This window comes from Epinephelus lanceolatus, chromosome 23 (assembly GCF_041903045.1).
Source record: "Epinephelus lanceolatus isolate andai-2023 chromosome 23, ASM4190304v1, whole genome shotgun sequence".
Classification (NCBI taxonomy): domain Eukaryota; kingdom Metazoa; phylum Chordata; class Actinopteri; order Perciformes; family Serranidae; genus Epinephelus; species Epinephelus lanceolatus.
The window spans coordinates 26578860-26601574 of NC_135756.1; the positions used below are offsets into that span (position 1 = coordinate 26578860).

At 39.5% G+C, this 22715-nt stretch overlaps 2 protein-coding genes across 5 annotated transcripts; one reads left to right on the forward strand and one right to left on the reverse strand.

The window, feature by feature from the left end:
* Positions 1-866: 866 nt before the first annotated feature.
* On the forward strand, positions 867-7935 carry LOC117248943 (aldo-keto reductase family 1 member B1). 4 transcript variants are annotated; one of them, XM_078165182.1, is made up of 11 exons: positions 867-896; positions 1545-1753; positions 2580-2747; positions 2927-3043; positions 3184-3261; positions 3628-3750; positions 5394-5500; positions 6276-6357; positions 6978-7061; positions 7142-7224; positions 7321-7935. In XM_078165182.1, the coding sequence occupies exons 2-11, from the start codon at positions 1688-1690 to the stop codon at positions 7361-7363; spliced, it is 951 nt and encodes a 316-aa protein (XP_078021308.1). In that variant the 5' UTR covers positions 867-896; positions 1545-1687; the 3' UTR covers positions 7364-7935. The 4 variants fall into 4 exon arrangements, with proteins under 4 accessions (XP_078021308.1, XP_033470080.1, XP_033470081.1 ...); XM_033614189.2 differs by having other exon boundaries at positions 878-906; XM_033614190.2 differs by lacking the exon at positions 867-896 and adding an exon at positions 959-1214.
* A 3876-nt stretch (positions 7936-11811) lies between these two features.
* On the reverse strand, positions 11812-17859 carry LOC117249636 (aldo-keto reductase family 1 member B1-like). The gene is made up of 10 exons (XM_078165497.1): positions 17676-17859; positions 16759-16857; positions 16401-16478; positions 16185-16259; positions 16009-16062; positions 15444-15550; positions 15264-15345; positions 13980-14063; positions 13689-13771; positions 11812-12851 (listed from the first exon to the last, which is right to left on the reverse strand). Exons 1-10 carry the CDS (start codon positions 17772-17774, stop codon positions 12809-12811), a joined length of 804 nt encoding a protein of 267 aa, XP_078021623.1. The 5' UTR covers positions 17775-17859; the 3' UTR covers positions 11812-12808.
* Positions 17860-22715: the final 4856 nt, after the last annotated feature.

The window sequence follows — 22715 nt, forward strand, 5'->3', positions numbered from 1 at the left end:
AAAGACTGTGTACTTTTTTCCCTGATTTTTGCATTAGCATGTACCAAATGTTAGTGTTACTAATTAATTGTGAAGCTGAGCAAGAGCGGTGTGTGGGATTTTCTATTCAAAGACTCAAGTGATATTTTCCAACGCATCTGCATCTGAGCCAGTTGGATGTGTGAACACAAACAATCTTACAGTTTTAATGGTAAAGACGCTGGATGATGAGCTCCTGAGCTGGTGTGATCTGCATTTGTGATGCTGGTTGGATGTACTGCCAAATTCACAAAAAAAGCATAGGAGATAGCTTACTGTAGTGAAATTTACACTCAGTTCACAGGCAATAGCTCTGGTGGATATTCCTGCATCTGGCATGCCAACGGTACACTCCCTCAAAACTTGTAACATCTGTGGGATTGTGTTGTGTGATCAAACCGCACATTTTAGAGTGGAAGAGTGTGGCCAGCCCAAGGCACACCTGTGTAGTAATCATCTTGTAAGCAGGCATCTTGATATGCCACACCTGTCAGGTGGATGGATTATCTTGGAAAAGGAGAAGTGCTCACTAACACTGATTTTAACAAATTTGTGACCAAAAGTTAATAGAAATACATCCATGAAGTGCATGAAAAAGTCTGAGATCTTTAGCTTAAACCTGTGAAAATGAAAGCAAAACAAACACTACTGATACCCCAAAATGTTCTGCACCTGTTCTTAACGTGTTCAAAACTGAACATGGTGATGTGATGATCCCTGTGTCATCTAGGGGTGTGTCTGCTGTGAGAGTTTGTCAGGCCTGTCTCTCCCAAGCTGCCTTGATTGCAACTCATTGCACCTGGGCCCAGTGCACTGAAGGTGATAAAAGCTGTGCTCACTCACTCACTCTCTGCTTCTCTCTACAGACAACCACTCTGGTCTGGTTTGGTGATGTTTTAGTTTCTTTGCTTTGATGCACTCTCCAACACCCATCATTCAATACTCACACATAGTACTGATATCACTGACATTCACACCCCATATGTTATTCTTATTTAGTTATTTGCTAATTTGGTCTAATTTGGTTTGATTTGTTTCTAATAAAATATCTTTTGTTAACCGTTCATCGGGCGGCACGGTGGTGTGTGGGAGCCCTTCTGTGCGGAGTTTGCATGTTCTCCCCGTGTCAGCGTGGGTTCTCTCCGGGTACTCCGGCTTCCTCCCCACAGTCCAAAGACATGCAGATTGGGGACTAGGTTAATTGATAACTCTAAATTGTCTGTAGGTGTGAATGTGAGCGTGAATGGTTGTCTCCATGTGTCAGCCCTGCGATAGTCTGGCCAGGGTGTACCTTGCCGCTCGCCCGATGTCAGCTGGGATAGGCTCCAGCCCCCCCGCGACCCTCAAGGGGATGAAGCGGTTAGAAGATGGATGGATGAATGAATGAATGAATGAATGTTCATCATGGTGTGTCTCCCTTTTGTTATGGCCACTTGAGCCGGGTCGAAACAAATGGGGGGGGGGGGGACACCATGATGAATGAATCAAATCTGATAGACAGAGCTGTGTGTCCTCTCTTCCTCTAGATGTAAAGTCGGTTTCTGGATAGACCAGACGAACATGAACCAACAGGCATCACTAATCGATCCACGATGCTGACGTGCTCGCGCCGCGCTCCACATTCACTCTGTATCAAACTACATTCAGGGTCTGCTCGTCCTCCGGAGAAATGGCAACAACAGTGAAGCTGAATACCGGTGCATTAATGCCCCTTGTGGGACTGGGGACATGGAAGGTGCGTTGTATTTTTATCTACTATGTCGTCCTACCTAGCGGTGGTTAAAAATTAACCTGTTAAGTAAGCTAGCAGGAGGTCACAGCCGGAAGCAGTAATGGACTGTTAGTTACACAAATGAGTCGTTAAAAATAACTTCCCTCGGCATACCTGTCGATTTATAAATGGAAATTCATCAGTAGTTGCATTTCATTCGACAAGTAAGTGTGGTTTGAGTGTTAATTTCACTTAGCACAACTATAAGTGATTCAAACCGCGGCTCGTACGCTCCGACAGCAGGTTTCTAGAAACATGACCGCCGTGTGCAAAGCTGCTGGGTCAGCTTACATTAGACTGTAAGCTAATGTTATGCAGTGCAGGTTACCGTCATTCACATGCTGTCATAGATACCTACAATTATGTAAAATAGTCCTTAGAGTGCTCGCTTTGCTTTTTATTAGCTGTGATACAGCTTCAACAACCAGTTTACTTTGGTTTATTGACAGTAAGGACAACCCAATATAAAGAAATAAGAATTGGATTTGGTGCCAGGGTGCTGCACTGTGACTATAACCTGCTCTAAACAGTAAGGCTAGATCAAACGCAGAGGACACATTACCTTAAGGACAACATTAAAGTGTGAAGTAACTAATCTAATGGCCGTTTTTCAACCAAATAGTCCCTATAACTAAACTGAGGGACAAAATGAGGAACTTAAACTCCCCTTTAGACATCATTTTTGTGCAGTTTGTATGGTGTACACTGAATACACTGTTCTGTACACTGACCCCCTAAGAGTGTTAGTTAACAGCAGTTTAACTTTGTATATCAACCCTGTCTGTTCCAGTCTCCCCCTGGCAAGGTCACGGAGGCGGTGAAAGCAGCCATTGCAGCAGGTTATAGACACATTGATGGAGCGTTCATCTACCTGAATGAGACGGAGGTGGGAGAGGGTGTTCAGGCCATGATCAAGGATGGCGTGGTCAAGCGAGAGGATCTTTTCATTGTTAGTAAGGTGAGTTGTGAGTGCATAATGTACATAAGCATGTCTGTAGTATTATTATTATTATTATTATTATTATTATTATTATTATTATTATTATTATTTCTTCTTTTTTATTTACTATATGTATACCTTTAGAGCTGGCTTCCTGAACATGCATGCTGGTTCATTGACTTTCCTTTTATTTATAGCTGTGGTGCACTTTCCATGAGAAGTCCATGGTGAGGAAAGGCTGTGAGAAGACTCTTAGTGATCTTAAAATGGACTACCTAGATCTATATCTAGTTCACTGGCCCATGGGTTTCAAGGTAGGAACACTATTTGTCTTGTCAGTAATGATTGTCTGATATGTTCTCTGTGTTTAGGGTTTCAGGTGTAATCTGTCAGCACAGCCTCCATATTGTAACGTGTAAACCTATAGGCTATTATTCCCTTTGTCATGTTACAGGCTGGCGGTGAGAATTTTCCTTTGGACAGCGCAGGAGAGACAATCAGTGACGACACTCACTTCTTGGAGACATGGGAGGTGAGCTGAACAGACAAAGCACTCGCTTGTATCAGATGTCAGCTTCACACAGGTAAAACTTGCTGGAAAGTAGCATAACAAAGCCAATGTTTTTTAAGCCCACATCTTGTCATGTCATGTGGTAATTGTTTATGAGCAATATTTTTGAGGAAGTCGGGAAGAAAGGGGAGTTTTAGAATACACTGAAAATTGGCAGAGCTGGATCTTAGCTGGGTATATTTAGACAGGTTTAGTGTAAGCCAAAAATATGATGGCACAAGAGTTTAGATCAATGAGGGGTTGAATATAGCAGGGGCACATAGGTTGAGCTACAATCTCTAATCCCAAACTCATCCAAGGGTGTGTTTTCATGCTCAATTTTCACAGGGGATGGAAGAGCTGGTGGATGCTGGTTTGGTCAAAGCTATCGGTGTCTCCAACTTCAACAAAGACCAGATTGAAGCCATTCTCAACAAGCCAGGCCTCAAATACAAGCCTGCCAACAACCAGGTACACCAAGACACCTGTTTACCTAAGACATAACAGTTTTCACCTCAGGAGAAGGGACCAGCTGCTGTTTAAACATGTTTGAGTTGAAGCAACTAAGCAGCAAGAAAACAGATACGTGTCCAGATCATTGTTTTTTTTAAAGGGCAAGGGGCCGTAATGGAGTCATCTGTCTCCTCCTATCAGGTCTAAGAAATGTCTTGTTTATCGGTAATTGGCCACAGCAGTTTCCCCTCAGGCTGTACCAATTAGCTGTGGTGACCTTATATTTTTGCTGTTTTTCAGATCATCCTTCACCATCAATGTCTTGTTTTGTCTGGCCTTGTTGTGTATTTGATTACAGCACCATTCTCCCTCACCAAACACAAAACAAAGTACTGTCATATTCAATAAGAGAGAATTCATCCCTTTGTAAGAATGTCAAATAAACACAGTAAGCTCTATAGGCTTATGCTCAATGCAATCACAAAAAAATAAGGGTGAAGTGATATATCAGAGTAAATTAAACAGTGTAGTTTAAAGAAACAGTGTGTAAGATAGGGATGAGCCGGATTCTCAAAAGGAAGTATGTGGCACAGATAATGTTCTTTTAACAAGCACAAGTATCACTTGAGTAAAAAGTGTATCTGTGCTCTTGATGAACCAAAATGAACCATCAAAATGCATATTAGGTAGCTGCTGTGCCATGTCTCATGTAGGCCAGAAAGCCAGCCACACACAGACAAACACACACGCAGTGGCTCATCCCGTAATACATGTAACTGCTGGAGCTCTGTTTTCAACCAGCCATCATGCACACTCACACACACAATCTCGCTATCATCACAGGCAGCCATTGAGTGACAGGGCAACTCCTACTGCTTTAATCTACACCGGTTATGGTTACGTTTTCTTCTATCGGCTCACTCCTACCTCTGTTTATAGAAAATATCCAAAGTCAGCTGAGTTAGTTTGAGAATTTGGCTCATACAGGATCAATTTTAGGCTCAAAACACAATCTTCCGCTTTAAACTCCACCCGCTTCCGGTCCTGCCCCTCCCAAGTATGGATACAGATACAAATAATTTAGTTGGTTGAACAGATACTGATACATATACTGGTAAATATACTGGTACAGATACTGATACAGATACTGGTACAGAAACTGATACTGATACAGATAATGGTACAGATACTGATACTGATACAGATAATGGTACAGATACTGATACTGATACTGGTACAGATACTGATACTGATACAGATACTGGTAAATATACTGATACAGATACTGGTACAGATACTGATACTGGTACAGATACTGATAATGGTGTACTCACTCATTTCTAGGGTAAGATTTAGGGAAATTATAAACGGCTCATTCTAAATTAACAAAAACGCAACAGTTCTTGTTTTCAGGTGATTATACACTTAAGAAAACACACCTATTTTGTTGCACTCAATTTTACTCAATTTTCCCATTATACCTACCTAAATCCTACACACTGGACGCTTTTTGAAATAAATATTATGAGTGTGCCCCTTTCAACAAGACAATACATTGACCATAACAGAAGCTCAGTTTGGTGCCACTGTAAAACCATGTGTGTATGCAACTGGGTTACATAAACAAAGTATAAAGTTTACTTGTGTGTGTTTTCCACCAGATTGAGTGCCACCCGTACCTGACCCAGGAGAAGCTGATCAACTACTGCCACTCTCAGGGCATCACAGTGACAGCCTACAGCCCCCTGGGCTCACCTGACAGACCCTGGTCAGTTGTGTCAAAATTACATGAGGCAAGCTGCTACAAAATGGGTCATACTTGCTTGAATGCTGATTCAGTATTATGTCACTAAGCCTTTGGTTAGTTTCAACATGTGACTGGTGTTCCTCTTTGTTTATGTAACTTGTCTGTGTGTGGCATATTTTAGCCTGATTTAGACATTAAAGGGACAGTGTGAGATCTAGGGAGGTTTAAAGGCATCTTACAGTGAAATTACAACTAGCTGAACCTTCTCCTGATGAGAATTCCTTCAGTGTTCATTGTGCTGGAGGTTTTTACCAGGAGCGGAATGATCTGCTGTGGTATCTTACTCACCAAAACAAACAGACCTGTTGGTTTAAACCAGTAGCAACATAGAACAAAGCAGTTTAATATTAAAATCTGTCTTTCTCCGATGCTGTTTGGCATGTCAGAGGTGGCTGCCAGCCTAGCAACTGTTAATGTGTGCTCATCTTTTTACTTTGATAACTTCATCCAGATGTTAAGGAGTCGAATTATCCACAGAAGTCTCTTCCTCTGAAAACAAATGGACCTGGTGATTTAAACCAATAGACATACTGAATGAAGCAGGTTCATATAAAAAAAGAAGGAAAAAAACAGTTTTTCCGATGCTCGTTGTGCATTGGCTGTTAACTATGGCGGCTGCTGTGAAAACAGCGAACGGCCCTATCTAGAGCCAGTGTTTGTTTTTGTCCTTCATGGGCTACTGTAAAAACGTGTGGAACTCCTGTAGATAATACTGGAGGATGTATTTAAATTGCAGGGCTAAACCTGAGGACCCCTCACTGCTGGAAGAGCCAAACATTAAAGCCATTGCTGAGAAGCACAAGAAGACATCTGCCCAGGTACAACACTGGTTCTTACAAATAAAGAATGAAACTGAACCAAGTAAGGCTTTAAAGGGACAGATCACCCCTAAATCAAAAATATGTTTTGCCTCTCACTTATAGTGCTGTTTATCAGACTAGATTGTTTTGGTGTGAGTTGCAGTGTTGAAGATCTCAGCCGTAGAGATGTCTGCCTTCTCTTCAATATAATGCAACTAGGTGGCACTCAGTATGTGGTGCTCAAAGTGCCACCTTTTAATGTTTACATCTCAAACTGTTACAAGCCTCTTGTCCATGAGTAGATGCTCAGTTCCCTTTGTGCAGTGAGTGGGTGTACTTCAGTAGAAAGAAAATAATTCCTACATGAAACTGCTCACAACAAGGTCTGTGGATTACATTACGTACAGGCCACAAACTGAGTGCCATCTAGTTCCATTATATTGGAGAGAAGGCAGACATCTCTACGCTGATAGGAGAGGAAAAAGATTTATTTTTGATTTTGGGGTGAACTGTCCCTTTAATAATTTTGGTTCACACAATTTTCTCTTAAAGAAGAATGTGCAGATACATGCACATGGCCCTCACTAATGACCTCTGATCAGAATCACGTGTTAATATCCTTTCTCCTTCCCTGCCAGGTCCTCATTCGCCTCCATATCCAGAGGAAGGTGGTCGTGATCCCCAAGTCAATCACACCTCAGCGCATTCAGGAGAATTTCCAGGTAATTAACTCAGAAATTGTTGAGATATTTTCCAGGATAAGCCCTCAGTGTGTCTCACTTACTTACCGTTTTGGCTGCAGGTGTTTGACTTTGAACTAAGTGAGGAGGAAATGAAGACTATATTAGGATTTAACAAGAACTGGAGAGTCTGTCCCATGCAATGGTGAGGGCATAAATCATTGTGTTTTTTTCTTTTTGTAACTCTGAAAAAGGTGTCGGGTAACTTTTTTTAAATTTTCCTTTTTCTCTTTCTCTGCAGGAGCACAAAGCACAAGGACTATCCATTCAACACTGAATTCTGAAATGAAAAATAATGCACATATTCCACAGGTTTACAGTGGGAGGCAGGGTTTGCTTCTCTACCTTCTAGGCTGCTCGCTTTCCTGTTCTTTAGAGCAGTTTGTAAAATTAGTGTGGCCTTGCATCAGATTCTTATTTTCAAACACTGACTACTTTAGTTACCTGTATTGTCTTGATGAAAACTGGTAACGAGTTGTATGCACACTCCTAAGACTCATATATACCAAATGTTAGATGCTCATTTGATACAAATTTGGGCCATTGTGAGTATGAGTTTGCACTAGTATAGATGAGTATCTTTTAGTTTCATTTTCTGTTCTGTCAGCCTGTGCTTTTTCACTGACATTTGGTGTGGGGTGAATTCTACTTGTTTACTGTGTGGTCAGTGTGGCATCAAAAGTTACTGAAGAACCTAAATGTGTGCCATATTCAAGCACTTCCTGTTATTACTCGTGAGTCATAAATAGCACTTTTTCATCATGTGTATTGACCCTGTTAAGAAATAGTCCCTTTCACTTCCCATGTGAGCTTTTTTGTTAAGCATCGCAATAAAGTGTTGTGAGAGAAAATAAAATGATTTGCTGCAAGTTTATTAAACAGCTGAGAAGAGACCACTCAGGCAAAGTGAAAGTCTGTGCTCCATAGTGACCACTAGGGGGCAGAAAACCTAATAGTGATACTAAGGGAATGGATGAATTGAATGCTGTGGCCTTCAAATGTGTCTACATAACATACAGGTTTGCTTACACAGACATAACCAGCCATAATTAAATGTACTGTGACATCTAATGCCCCGTTTTGACTTGTAGTTAAGGAACTAGTAGCTTTGAGTATCCTGCTAGTTACTGTTTAAAAGTAAGGTAATGACATGCAGTATTATGAGTAACAGGTGACAGAAGAACACTTTGGCTTCATGTGCTAAAGGCAGTGTTGGGGTCATAACTTCAAAAAGTAATGTACTAATCGTTGCTCATTACTTATATACATTTTACATAATTGCAAGTCAATGATTAAATGTTAAACCCTACTTGTCAGCACAAGACAAGGATTAGGACAATCAAGACAGCACTGCAGTCGGCTAGCTGCCTGAAGATTAAACTAAGTCAGTGATTCAGAGAATCCCTACACACTGTCCTATCACTTGCACTAAACTTAGTAAGTAAATTCTGTCGTCAGACAGTCATCAGATCACTTAATAAATGGTCCAACAACCACCGACTTTTACCCAGGAGGCAGGTGTTTACTTCCTGTATGACCGTAAAGCCAAACCCTGTCATTTTTTTCCAAGTGCAACAACATGCTTTTGTTGCCTAAACACAACCATGTGCGTGCATTTTGAAAATTTAACCATGTGCGCTAGTTGTTGAAGGAAAAACACGTTAACTCACGTTGTGGTATCTACGTAGTGCGTTTATTTTGAAAGACTATGCAAACTACGTTGCCGGTAAAAACCGAAGTGTATTTTGAAAACAGACACGTCATCTCGATGTGGAAAGTCAACGACCAAACATCAATATGTGACAAGGTCGAAGTAAGAATGTGTTATCAGATCACACCGTCTCCCTTCAGCTCTCTGGTGGATTCAGGTTCACCAACTGCCCAGTGCGAACAGAGACAGGCGCTAAACTGCTTTCCTGCTTCCTTGCGTCTTTATAAACTAAAACTCAGCTTGAAATAATGTTTACATGTGGTTCTATCTGTGTACGCGTCTGAACACATCTCAAAATAACACGTTGCTGTGGTCACATTAACAAACACTGGCCAAAGGTGTCCTCAACTGAACCTGTGGGTTCTGTATGATAATGATGTACAGGTGAGAGTGTATGTGTTTATGGCAAGGAGGACGGGTAAACAGAAAGAGGGTAATAAAACCGCAATGAGTGGTGCATGAATTAGTGCATGAATTCTCCAGTAATGGCCATAGACAATGAAAATCTAATCAGTTCATCAATGAGTCCACATGGATGTTTGTGCCAAGTCTAACAAAATTCAAGGTGTTTTTGTGATTTCTTGTTAACAAGAATGAGACAGACGAGGTCACGTGATCTCTGACCGCTAGAGTCTAATCAGTTATTAATAGTAGCATAATAACAGCAATTAGTTTATATGACCCTCCTGGAAGGCAGGACACTGATGCTAAAAGACAAAGGCTAAATAAACAGAGTCAGCATAAAGGTCTGAGGACAAAGGTAGTGTTCAGTTCTGGGGGGGGGGGGGCAGGAGGACTGACTGAAAACTGGAGTTTCTGGAGAAGGCAAAAAAAAAAATACTGCTCTCCACTTTCTGCTTCATACATAACCTGTATTAGTACTAGTCATACATTGTAATCATCCCCATTGTGACTGTGATGCTGCTTATAAAGAAGCGGCAATTCTATATGAACTGTCCTGTATTCTTTGCAAACTTGAGGGCCTGCAAATCCCTTTGAGAGGATATATTGTGATTTGACGCTTTAGCTAGCTACATGAACGTGGATTTGCCACAGCCAAGAGCCTTTGGCTATGGTAAGCAGATGGCTAAACTGTTAGCAACATTTTCTCTCCATCTCTGAAACACTTCTGGTGTTTTATTGCACATATTGTCAGACTGTCTTTTAGACTCTCTTTTTGACGAGTCCGTTTTTCTTTTTTGGGTGCTTTGCAGTGTAGACAGTTGTCGCCAATGCTAGGGCAACTCCCCCTGAAGGATTTTCTACCATTGAATCAGGCTTTCACCATCCAAAATCTCCTGTCAGGGCATAGATTTTCTAATGCTTGAAAACACAGCCAAGAGTAGGTGCAGAGTTTTTCCTCAAACCACCACCATATGCTCAAAGGTTATGGAATTTTTGCCCAGTGACACCAAAATAAAACAGCCTGTGCCAGCTTTAACTTAGAGAAAATATGTAACCAAAAAAAAGTCAATAATAAGTCAGGTAGTTATGCTGTGGTGAACTGTTTTCATTGTCACAAACAATATATTTGCAGTGTATTTATTGAACACATGTCATCAAGAAAGGCAATTTAAAGTACTTCACATACACTTTAAAAGCAGCATAAGTACAGGGGTTAGTCAGTACAAATGCATCACCAAAGGGGACTAGTAATAACATGCAGGGTTTTATTAAGTTTGCTAACCACACCCAACCCCAATTGTTCTGGTTTCTATGTCATAATCTGGTTAGTGCGATGTGCCTCATGTTGGGTGTTACTCCCAAACAGATTTTTGTGCCGATTTTGTACAGTGTAGTAAAAATGTACCAGTGGTGCATGAAGTACCAGAGAGCCACACCTTGGTAGAAGTTAAAGTCACCAGTTAGAATATTACTTGAGTAAAAGTTTCAAAGATATTTATTATTTATTCATGGATCCCCATTACAAGCACACGAATATGTCTGGAGTCTACCTGGGGTCCTATTTGCTGTGCTTAAGTGTAAAAAGTAAGATGGCAGAGCATGGCAAGTAAGATGACGGTGTGCATGAGTTCAGTGGCTCTTTGCCCCCCCCCCCCCCCCCCCCCCCCCACTCTCATCATCAAGGATTCCACACATCCTGGTCATCATCTGTTTGAACTGTTGCCCTCTGACATGTGCTATACATCTGTCAAAACACACACTTCCGGATTCAGAGACAATTTCTTCCAAAGGCCATGAGCACAATCAACCCAAATAAGCACTGAGAGACTCATATGTGCAATATTGTATTAATAGCATATATTTCTTCCACTTAACCATGTGCAGTGTGGTTTTGTAATGTTATTTCTTTCTTTCATTACACTCACCTTTTTTTAAACATTCTATACATTTATATTATTTATCTTATGCACCAAATTGGAGCAGCATACCTATTTTTTAGGCAGTACTGTTCTTTTCTAAAGCTTATTTTACGATGTTAAATGTGCCTATGTATTTAAATTAAAGTACAAGTAAATGCTGGTAATAAAAAAAGAAAAAGCGGTCAGAATTCTGAGGGTTACAAAGTTTATTTCTTCTTAACGTACACCTTAAAAATGAGCAGTCACTGTGCAGTTACCGCTCACAAGTCTCTATCTCCTGGAATCCTTACTCGCTCTGCTGTGGGACTCAAGTCTCCAATCTTAGAATGATAGATGAGAATTGGTGCATCCAGGCTTAGCAGAAGCATACTAACAAAACACATTCACACGGATACTGGAGGCTACAATGGTTTCTTCTTTACATGTACACCACCTACAAAATGGAGGTTACATTACACTTGAGATGAAATTGGGTATTCACAACTTAAAGGATTTAGAGAACAAATTCCAGTTTTTCCTTCTTCCCATTCCTTCATTTATTCATCCATCAATCCCTCCTTCCGTCCTCCCTTCCTTCCCTGTTTTGTAGTAAGTCACTATGATGCTTAGGGGAGATGTACTGGAGTAAAAGTGAAAGTTGTCAGAAGTATAAAAACTCAAGCAAAGTACAAATACTCCCCAAAAAAAACTAAGTAGTAGAGTAGAAAATATCTTTATTGTCCACCAGGGTGGAAATTTGTCTTCAGCTCACCAGACACAAGAGACAACTTAATAAAAAGCAAACAAGCTTCAAGATGCATAAAACAAACATACAAGGTCATTAGAAAACACTTAACATATATAAGAACATATATGAGTTAAGAATACTGATGGCACTTCAGATGAGGGACTTCTTAAATACAGTTGTAGTTGCCAGGGGTACTCTATAGCGCCTCCTGGAGCTCAAGAGCTCAAACTGGCTGAAGAGAGCATGAGAGCTATCTGCCTAGATACTCCTCACTTTTGTCCTTGTCCTTTCTGTAAAGAGTTGTGTCAAGGGCTTTTGTGGCTTGCCAACTATTTCACCTACCGTTGTCACAATCCCAGAGTTTATTCTTAGATGTACAGTTAAAACAACCGTACCAGGCAGGAAGGTGAAAAGTTAAAACACTCTCAACCATGGTTTTGTACACTAATATTAAAATCTGCTTACTAACACTGAGGCCACTAAGATTCCTTAGATGATAGAGTCGCTGTGAGCATCTCTTGTAAATATATAGCCAGTATCTCCAGAGAAGCCCGTCTGGGCATTTTTACTTCGTTACATCACACCACTTAAATCTACCTTAACATCTATGTACTTGACCTCTCATCTTCTTTGTTGTCTTACTTCAGTACCTACATAGCATTCATAGTGATCATGTTCAATCTCTGTCACCCACAGTTAATGTCATTTACCCTTTGTCAGGTATTACCCCACACATTTATTTTACAACCACTGTTGTACTCTATACATCTATATAACCAGTACATTCACTGAATTTATTATTCCAGTGGTGAGTATTATATGAAAATTGATCCAGCACAAGTTTAGTAACATAATAATTCAGCTGTCACATTGGTCAGGGAGTAGTTTGATAGGACTATGTAAATTCTATTAAAAGAAAACTGAATCGTTGGTGAAAGGCAGAAATGGTGCAGCATGTTCTGATGAGCTAATATTCAGTATTCAGGGGGAAGTCTTTGTGTGTCGAGGCCCTGTAGAGAAAAGAAGAGGGACACACATTACTTGAGGTTTGATGCTAAGGATAACAAGCCCAGTACCTAGTCTGTGGCCTACAAGAATTCATTTAGGGACTGTTCTTTACTTATTGGAGTACAGGGTGGCTGTGGTGGGACTTTGTTTTTGTTTTTTTTTTGTTTTGTTTTTTGTCTTTTTTTTTTTTTTCCAACCCTCCACAAGGCTATAAACATTTTTCCTTGGGCCTTCCTGTGTGACTAGTGGAAAATGCATGACTGTCCCTCCACCATAAATTAGTTGCTGTATTTTTAAAACTTACGCCTTCATGTTTAAGGTTAAATGTTAAAAGTTGAAGTTAGTTAGTGCAGACTATTTATGGCCAGATTTTAAATGAGATGTAGGGTAAGTGTTTTGCTGAAATATTACTATTATAGAGTCAGATTTTTTTTTTTTTTGTTTGTTTGTTTGTTTTCCTGACAGAAGTGTTTGTTGCATGTGATGTGTCCAAGGATTGTCTGACATTAAAAAAAAAAAACAACAACAACAATAATTTCTGCTTTTACAGTTTCTGGCTATGAAAAATGGTGTAATTTTGCCAAAAACATGGCCTGCGGGTTTGGAGGGCATGTTTTCTTGAAAAATCGATGGTAAAAAAAAACCAAAATACAACCATCTAAATTTGTATGCTAAGCCAAAACAAAAAAACATAAGTCCCTCCCGAGTGCTTAAAAAAAAAAAGACACTCCTCCCATTTTTGCACCACTCCCTCCCCCCTCATAAGTAATGAACAGTCCCTTAGATATGCTTATGCTTGTTATTGTCGTATCACTGTGTTTGTCTCCCTGTCTACTCACCACTGTAGTAAGAATGCTCTCCTCTCTGTGAAGCCCGTCAGCATGGTCTTCATGTCGTCTTCACTTAACTCAAAGTCAAACAACTGTAGGAAAAAGAAAAAAATAATTAATGTTGCAACAGAAGTATGAGGCACACAAGCTGAATATTTTTCAAAATTTAAGTTTCTCTAACAAAACAGATATAAGCATGTGACTGGACCTCAACTTATTTTTCCTAAATCAATATCTGAAACTGGTCCTGTATAAATACACTAGATAAGTAGGACAGCTTAATAAATGATAATAGTATACCTGGAAATTTTCCTTGATCCGATGGGGCGTTGCTGACTTGGCTATGACGATCACGTTCCTCTGGATGTGGAATCTGATGAGAACCTGTTGGGAAAACAGCATTCTTCAGGCATCTCCCTGAACATCTTTGTATGACCACATTTTTGGTGGATCACCACAAGTTACTGTGGGGTTTATTTTCCCATAGTTAGAGTTGTGTAACAAACCTTTCCATCCACCACATGACAGCTTGCTGACTTCCGTTAGTTAACTTTTGCAATGAAGCATTACACAATTTTAAACAAAGCAGTGTCCATTCTGAGGAGTTTACGGTGATACTGGTGTGCACCCACTGACTGAAACACATACAAATACCACTACAATGCAATATCTGTCCACTATATGTATATGCTCATTGTACATGCTTTGCTTTCATAGAGGATAAAATACATGTTAAAGTTCATTATGAATGTTTTCTTACCAAACTTAGCTTTGCATTCAACAATTAATAATAATAATATGATAATAATAATAACTTTATTTATATAGCACACATATAGATGCTACAAAGTGCTTCATAAGACAATACAAGCAGTTAAATTAAGCAAGAGTACAAGCAATGATGTATCTGCAAATAATAAAGGGGTAAAACAAAGTGATTAAAAACAAATGAATGTGTATAAATATGTACATGCATCCACACAAAAAGGCACGTAGTTAAATATACCCATATACACACATGCTCTGTGCAGAAGCTTTAGCAGACATATGCAAAAAACACATGTATTCATATAAAGACACTTAACATCTTTGACCTTATAGAAATGCCACCCTAAAAAATGTGTTTTTAGATGTGTTTTAAAAGTGGATTCAGATGTAGATGATTGTATCTTTTAGGACTTCAGTTGCATGGTGTGGACTTATTATTAAAATCTTTTGTCATGGTTAAGCTGCAGCTGGTTTTGATGCATCCACTCTCTGATAATATTTTGGCAGTTTTGGAGGTGAGTGAGGCTATTGCAGTCATTAGGAATGATGGGTATGTACAGCTGGGTTTCATCGGTATACCAGAGATAAGACACGTTATGTTTTTGCAGTGTGTGACCCAATGGAAGCATGTAGAGTGAAAAGAGAACTGGACCCAAAATAGAACCTTGTGGCACTCCACAAGTAATGTTAGACAAAAAGGATTTTAACCAGTTAAGAGCAGGACCTGATATACTGACCCAATCCCTCATAATACAAAATGTTTTATGGCTTTATTTCTCCAAGAAAAGGGGAAAGATGAACTTTTTACTTTTTTACCTGTGCTGCAGTCTTGTTGTACTTGTTAGCAATAGCCTTGATCTTAGGTTCCTCCAGCAGCGAGGGATCATCAGATGTCACCCTTTTGTAAATAGGAACAGAAAAGAATGAGTGACACATATCTTAATGACATTTTGTTTTGTGTGAGAGCTGTGTATATTAGATGACATTGCCTCTTACCAGGGTCTGTCAGGGGAGCCCAGGGGGCTGTAAGCTGTCACTGAGATGCCCTTTGAGTGGCAGTAGTTGATCAGCTTCTCCTGGGTCAGGTACGGGTGGCACTCAATCTGGAGAAAGTTTTAGCTTTTATTTTCTTCTTGCTACACTGTGAGCAGAATTAAAGTCTTGTTTCCAGGGTTCCTACAGGCTTAGGCAAGTTAGATTTAAATCTTTTTAAGGCCCAGTCTATACGTCAACAGATATTTTTGTAAGCGGATACTTTCCTCTATGTTTTGGCTTTGTGTCCACATGCAAAAAAGTTAGGTCACTAAAACAGAGATTTTTAAAAAATGTCCTCTAGGGTAAGACTTAAAACTCGAGTTACTATGTATCTGTGCGGACATGTAAAACCCAAGATTTGGTAAATGATGACATTATCATGCCCAGAATTTGAGTCTTTTCTGGTGCTCTTGGTTTTAGTAAAATAAACATAAAAGTCTCTATGTGTCAATTCAAATAGCAGCTGGTCCCTACAGTTATCAGGTGAAATGTGTTATCTCTTAGGTAAACAGGTGTTTTAGTGTACCTGGTGGTTGGCAGGCTTGTACTTGAGGCCTGGCTTGTTGAGTAGGGCTTCAGTCTGGTCTTTGTTGAAGCCCTACTCAACAAAGACCAGACTGAAGCCCTACTCAACAAGCCAGGCCTCAAGTACAAGCCTGGCTTGTTGAGTAGGGCTTCAGTCTGGTCTTTGTTGAGTAGGGCTTCAGTCTGGTCTTTGTTGAAGTTGGAGATGCCGATAGCCTTGACCAAACCAGCATCCACCAGGTTTTCCATAGCCTTTTGAGACAAATTGCACATTGTTGTCACTGATGCACCTCATTTTGCAAAATATTTCTTTGTCCATATAGCAGTCAGTTGGACTATCAGTGTGTTAGTCCTTGCTTAATATATGTAACTGCACTGAGTCTCTTAAATTACCTCCCAGGTGTCCAAAAAGTTGCTGCCATCAGAAATTAGCTGGTTATTCTCATCACATGGAAACATCTCATCCCCTGGCTGCATCGGTTAAAAAAAATGAAACATGAAGTTGGATGAAATGTTTTTCATTTTAATTTCTGATAATAAAATGTATTAGCTCATCAAGAAACCCTATTAAGCAAGGAAAAAAATTGAAAAGCAAAACTTTAATGGTTGCATAGTTCTCTGGGTTGCTTAGACTAACACATTGGAGAAAAAGGCTAAAGGTTGAGCTTGACCAGAACACTTGATGATAGTGGTTTTACCAACAGACAGGCTGTTGTTTTCTATGGCCAGTACACAACAGTGTAATCCAAACCTTGGCTCCCATAGGGAAATGCATGAGGTAAAGGTCCACGTAATCCAATTTCAGGTCACTAAGCGTCTTCTCACAGGCTCCTCTCACCAGAGATGGAAGATGGAAGGGATTTCAGTGATTTCAGCATGTGGGTCACATTGAAGAGTAGTGAAGAAAATGTCAATGTTACAAGGGAGAAGACCCTGGCTATCAAGGATTTCTACATGCTTTTATGTCTTTGCACAAGTTAGACCTTAGGCTGTATTCACAAACCTTCCAAAAATACTCTGAGACCTCCTAACTTAGCCTAAAAATTTCTACCTAGAAGTCCTAGCTTAGAAGTGATTTAGGAAAATTCTCAGAGCAACTCTAAGCAACTAGGGGACAGACACTCTGATCTCAGTGAGGAATTGTGGTTGACCTCATTACTAGGGGTGACAGATTCTTCTAACAGATGTGATTAGTTGACCTTTTGTTGGCACTGGGAAAGTGCTGTAACTGGTGGTGTGATCATTCTGCTAATGGAGGGTGGAGACAGACCAAAGTTATCACTGCTGCACTGTTGCATTTTTCCAGTTGCCAAATATCTTAGTGTTGTCATCACCTTATTTCTGGGGTTATATCGTTATTGCATTGAATGGTAGATGTGAGCGCATCTCTAATGACATCGACCACAAACATCCCTGCAAGATCTAATTTGCAGCATTTCATTTACTCACTGTCATCCAGCATTTGGAGGATGTTTTTCCTACATTCTTGTCTTTCCTCACTCTTTAGCCTCTTAAAAGTTCTCCCTGCTCCGAACAGTATTTCACCTTAGAAGTTCTTTTAAGGGCTAAGACACTTTGTGAATAACCTTTGTCTTTAACAGGATCTGGTCTTAACTTTAAGTGGAAACTCTTGGAAAATGTCAGAAGTTAAAAATTTTCTCAGAATTTTGTCACTAGGAGCAAGAAAATGTTCAGCCTTACCCTCCACGTTCCTAGACCCACAATAGGCATCTTTGCCCCATTGTTGAGTGTAACTGAAGGTATCATGTTGGATCCTCTGTTGCTGTTTCTGCAGGATAAATCAACAGGCAGACGTTCATGCAAGCAGACTCCTACAACACTGCTCTCAGAGAGGAAGCAGTCCCTTATGTCCAAATCAGTGAGAGAGGGGTGGGGTTTAAAGATAATAGATAAAGGCCATCTGGGTTTGATTAGTGTCTTGTTCTCATGGATCCAGTCTATGAAAATAATCTATTGACAGACAGGCTACAGAGGGGAGAGATGACTCAGCACAATTGATAGGAATAAATGCAAGATTGGTACAATGTAACAAGAAATAAGTGCTTTTATTCATCTTAAGCAGTATTCTCAATTCTTAATTTCTTCATTTAAAAAAGATGAGTAGTTTGGGCCTGATTTCCTTTTTTTGTCTTTTTGTGTGAGTGAATTATGTAGCTAAAACAGGCAGAATAAATTGTCATACTATATCAAGGTTTTTTTTATTAGCATTTTATGTCACCATTTTTTGTAACGTGAGTCTGTGTAATTACAAAGAGAAGAAATAACACATTCTTGACCTTACAAATGAAAAGTTGAATTAATGCGCACTAAAACACACCCTTGCTCAAACCTGTACACTCAGGGGGGGTTTTGCTGCTACAGCAGTGGAGTAAGGTAGTGACGATGGGCCCCAGTGCACGCTCTTATGACGGGCCCTGGTGCACACTATCATGCACATATTGTCTCCTCCAACCTCATCATATATTGACGTTTGGTTTCCACGTCCACATATGATGTGCAAGGTACCCTGCTTGCGATGGTTGTTGATGTTCTAGGACGGCGTGTCAAGTTCTGCCTGTTACATGCATTGTCTTCCTTCGAGATACTCTTCTGTTTTTACTGGAAATGTAACGTTTACATACAGTACAATGCAACAAATAGACTTTTTTTTTTGCTTCAACAAACACATGGTTGGGTTTAGGAAAAAAAGAACAGGGTTTGGCTTTAGAATTTATGGGATGCAAACATAGCTCTCTCCGGTGAAAACTGGTTTGTTGGGTTAGGGTTAGGGGTTAGGGTTAGGGTTGGTTGGTTGTCCCACCACGTTGCCCCGTGATACCACTGGGCGCCATTAAAGTATAACAGCAACCGGCTGCGTATCATGCCGACGTTTAAGGACACCCTTTTTGTTAATTCCTGATGCTGCAAGTCACTGCCCAAGCACCAGATTTCTATGACTTCGGAGTGAGACCGGGCTCTCTCATCACAGGATTTGAGACTTGACATTGGATAACATCAACATACATATTACCCAGCAATCATTATTGCATATCTGTAAATAACAAACAGTACCAAAGAAAATAAGAAATTAAGTTGTTATTAATTTAATGTAACAATTTTTACATTCGATTTATGATTATAGAATAGTTGATTTCTAGAATGGTTGATTTAATAGTCATAGAATAAGCATATAATTTTGTTAAAGATGCTATTGGCAATCACTCATAAGGACCCATTCTCCACCCTCCACACATTGCTTTAGGGCCCACTCTCTCTATGTGGACTCTTAATTCCCCAGAATTGCTTATTCTTATTTTTTTTCCCGAATGAATCACATTTTTAAGGGGCTAAAGGTAAAGGTGCTTGAAAACTCAACAAACTTTGGCACACACATGTTAACTAGTGAAAATTTACATCTGATATCGGCCTGGTTAATGGCAGATATTACAAGTTGCATGAGTGGTCAAGCCTAAACAGACCTACATGTCAGTATTTCATTATTCGTATAGCGCCACCTACTTACGACAAGAAATCACACACCCCTTTTTAATAAGCATCCAACCTAAAGGCATTCTGTCTCTAATCCCTGAACATTTCATGTCCAGCAGTGGGCAATGTTGCTCTGTTAATAGGTGTGAAGGGCCGCATTGTGTGATCTGCGTGTTGGATAAAGTCTTTGCATTTCCATATCACAGCTGGATACATTTCACAAAGCATATGAAAACAACATGCCTGTTCAGGAAGGCTGAGACAAAAACTAAAGCTGATCATTAAAGAAATTATGCATTGCTTAGAAAATGATGTACAGTGGAGCATGGTGACAGGAAGTTGTCATTGACATATAAATAAAGTTGACATTATTAATCGAATAGTAATCTGTAGACATACACAAAATAATGAGGGGTGTAAATCACAAGTTTCATTTAAATATATAGATTTTTTTGGACAGCATTTTGCTGGTTTTCATCAGTAATTTCTATGTATTCTAAGTTAATATATTGTTATCCTATTCATACCACAGTAATACGTGATGCTGACTGAAGAAGGCACAAAAAGAGTGGCATTTAAATTTTATATTGCGGGTGCAACTTATTATTTTATTATCTATTCATGTTGTGATTAATTGTTTACTGTTTTTGGTTCATAAAAAGGCAAAAAAAATCCCACCACATTTTCCTAGAGTGCATGGCAAAATCTTCACGTCTTCTTGTGTCCAATCAACAGTCCAAAACTCAAAGATACTCAGTTTGCAGAGAAAATACTGACATTGGATTAGTTCATTTCTTCTTGAAAAATTACAAAAACAGAGAAAAACTAGTCCATACCCATTGAGCGCACAGTTGCCCACGTACAGTTTCACATGGTGTGTGTTTGGGATACAGGTCATAGGAAATTGCAGATTAAATAGTCAACTGAACCCATTAAGAAGAGCAATGTATTCAGACAGAGTTTTTGTGAATTTGATAGTACAATTGCTTTATTGAAAGTACAGTAGTACCATTGCCAATAGTGGGATAGTTAGTGGGCTAAAACTGTACATTAGTAGTTGAGGTAGCACGTTGAAAGGCAGATAGTTAAAGTGTTTATATGTTGTATTGACTTAAAAGTGGGGCGCACTGGTAGTTCACATGGGAAAGGTGCGGCTAGCCTTTGTTGCAGCAGCAATCCGTCGCATTTTAGCCATTTTTAAGCATTTTTCTGTTGTTATAGCGCCACCCAGTTGCCAAATAGAGTTAAATTTCTCCAGTCACCTTGAGGCGTCCTGTTCTACATATCTACCAGGTTTAGTAAAAATCGATATGGCGGTGAGGCCTAGATAAGAAATTAGCTCTCTAGCGCCCCCTTTTTGTTTGATGGGGTCAATAATGGAGGGGTCCCCTCAGATTATGTGTGGTCATATGCCTACAAAGGTGTGTGGTGATCGGTGAAACCCTTGAGATATTATACACCTTTATGTGATGAGCCACGCCCTCTGCAATATTCATTGCCTTATAGAAGCTCAGTTTTAGTAAGTTTTCCAACTTTTGCCAAGAGGGAACTTTAGATATTGGTCCCTAGATTATGTTCACCGAGTTTCATGCAGATCGGTCAAACTTCCTAGGAAGAGATTGATTTTAAAATTTCAAAATGGTGGAAAATCTATATAACTGGAAGTTATGGGTTCTTGAGGCAAGTTTGTTCCTCGTGAGGAGAGGCATCTCTGTGCAAAGTTTCATGTCTCCACGACATAGGGTACATGAGATATACCCATTCAAAGTTTGCAATTTCAATCGGTTTCTATAGCGTCCCCCCATGGCCAATTGATGTAATATTGCTTCATTCGCATCCTCCCATGACCCTCTACCACTGTGCCAAATTTCACATGGATTGACCAAGTCAGTGAGGAGAAAAACGTGGAACAGACACACCCACACACAGATGATGATTAATCGTTTTAGCTCTGATAAAGGCCTATTATCTTAATAATCATTATCATTGCTGAGAGCTATGCCTAGAAATATGGAAGTAAAGAAAAAAATAAATGTAGAGTTGTAGGGAATAGAAATGGTATGAAGACATTTACTAACTTTGCTGTAACACTGTTTATTATTTGTTTGTTGAATTGTGCATATGATTATCTATTAATTATGTAAAAGTCATGCATTTGTTCGTTTCAAATCTTATTTATTTAGGCAGTTGTTAAATTATGAATGTATTTCAGAGTTTTTATTCATTGAGGATTAGGTCGTTTTTCCCTTTCCCTCAAGCCTGGGCCTATTCATTCAACTTTAAAATTTTAATTAAGAACCTGATTTAAAGTCTTGGCTACAGAAGCGTATTGCATTCACCTGACAAATAAAAAAAGCCCTGTTTTTCTGAGTAATTTTTTTCTGTTTTTCGGAGTAATTTATTTATTTTTCTGTTTTTTGGTGTAATTTTTTCCCTGTTTTTCTGAGTAATTTTTTTCTGTTTTTCAGAGTATTTTTTTGTTTTGTTTTTTGTGGTAATTTTTTTTTCCTGAACGAGGAGACAAGATACTTAAAAATCTCGCGAGAAGCTCCTACCTGGCACCTGCAAGTGACCCCTGCATCCACACAGGGTATGATAATCTAGCTATGTTTTCCACTGCATCCTTCTAGTGTAGGCCTATCGCTCAATGAACAGGTTAGGTTAGTAACAGGTTGTAACAACGTTAGCTGAGAAACGTGTATGGGCATGATTTCAGTTGTCAGGTAACATTAAGCTAACAGTTTTTTTCCATCATGGGTAAGGCACGTAATTAGTTACCCTGTGTGTAACTAATTACGTGCCTTACCCTTATTGATCCCGTAGCTGAAATTGTCTAGGAGCAGGAGCACGGATGCAAAATACATCCATGAGCAGGAGTCACCATGGATGCAGGGGTCACTTGCAGGTGCCAGGTGGGAGCTTCTCGCGAGATTTTTAAGTATCTCATCTCCTCCTTCAGGAAAAAAAAATTACCACAAAAAAAAAAAAACAGAAAAAAAATTACCAGGAAAAACAGGGAAAAATCTCTCAGAAAAACAGAAAAAATACACCAAAAAACAGAAAAATAAATAAATTACTCTGAAAAACAGAAAAAATTACTCAGAAAAACATGGCTTTTTTTTATTTGTCAAGTGAATGCAATAGCTTCCGTACTTGGCTACTCAAAAAATGTTAAGAGATATTTCGACACACTTGACCACAGTCAAGAAATAAAATGAG

Bases quoted from the DNA above. Each gene is read 5' to 3' on its own strand.
- LOC117248943 (XM_078165182.1), top strand. From the start codon at position 1,688: ATGGCAACAACAGTGAAGCTGAATACCGGTGCATTAATGCCCCTTGTG. The intron at 3,044-3,183 runs GTAGGAACACTA...GTCATGTTACAG, and splicing joins ACTGGCCCATGGGTTTCAAG to GCTGGCGGTGAGAATTTTCC. The intron at 7,225-7,320 runs GTGAGGGCATAA...CTTTCTCTGCAG, and splicing joins AGAGTCTGTCCCATGCAATG to GAGCACAAAGCACAAGGACT.
- LOC117249636 (XM_078165497.1), bottom strand. From the start codon at position 17,774: ATGATACCTTCAGTTACACTCAACAATGGGGCAAAGATGCCTATTGTG. The intron at 16,260-16,400 runs GTAATTTAAGAG...TTGTCTCAAAAG, and splicing joins ACTTTTTGGACACCTGGGAG to GCTATGGAAAACCTGGTGGA. The intron at 15,346-15,443 runs GTAAGAGGCAAT...TATTTACAAAAG, and splicing joins GGCTCCCCTGACAGACCCTG to GGTGACATCTGATGATCCCT.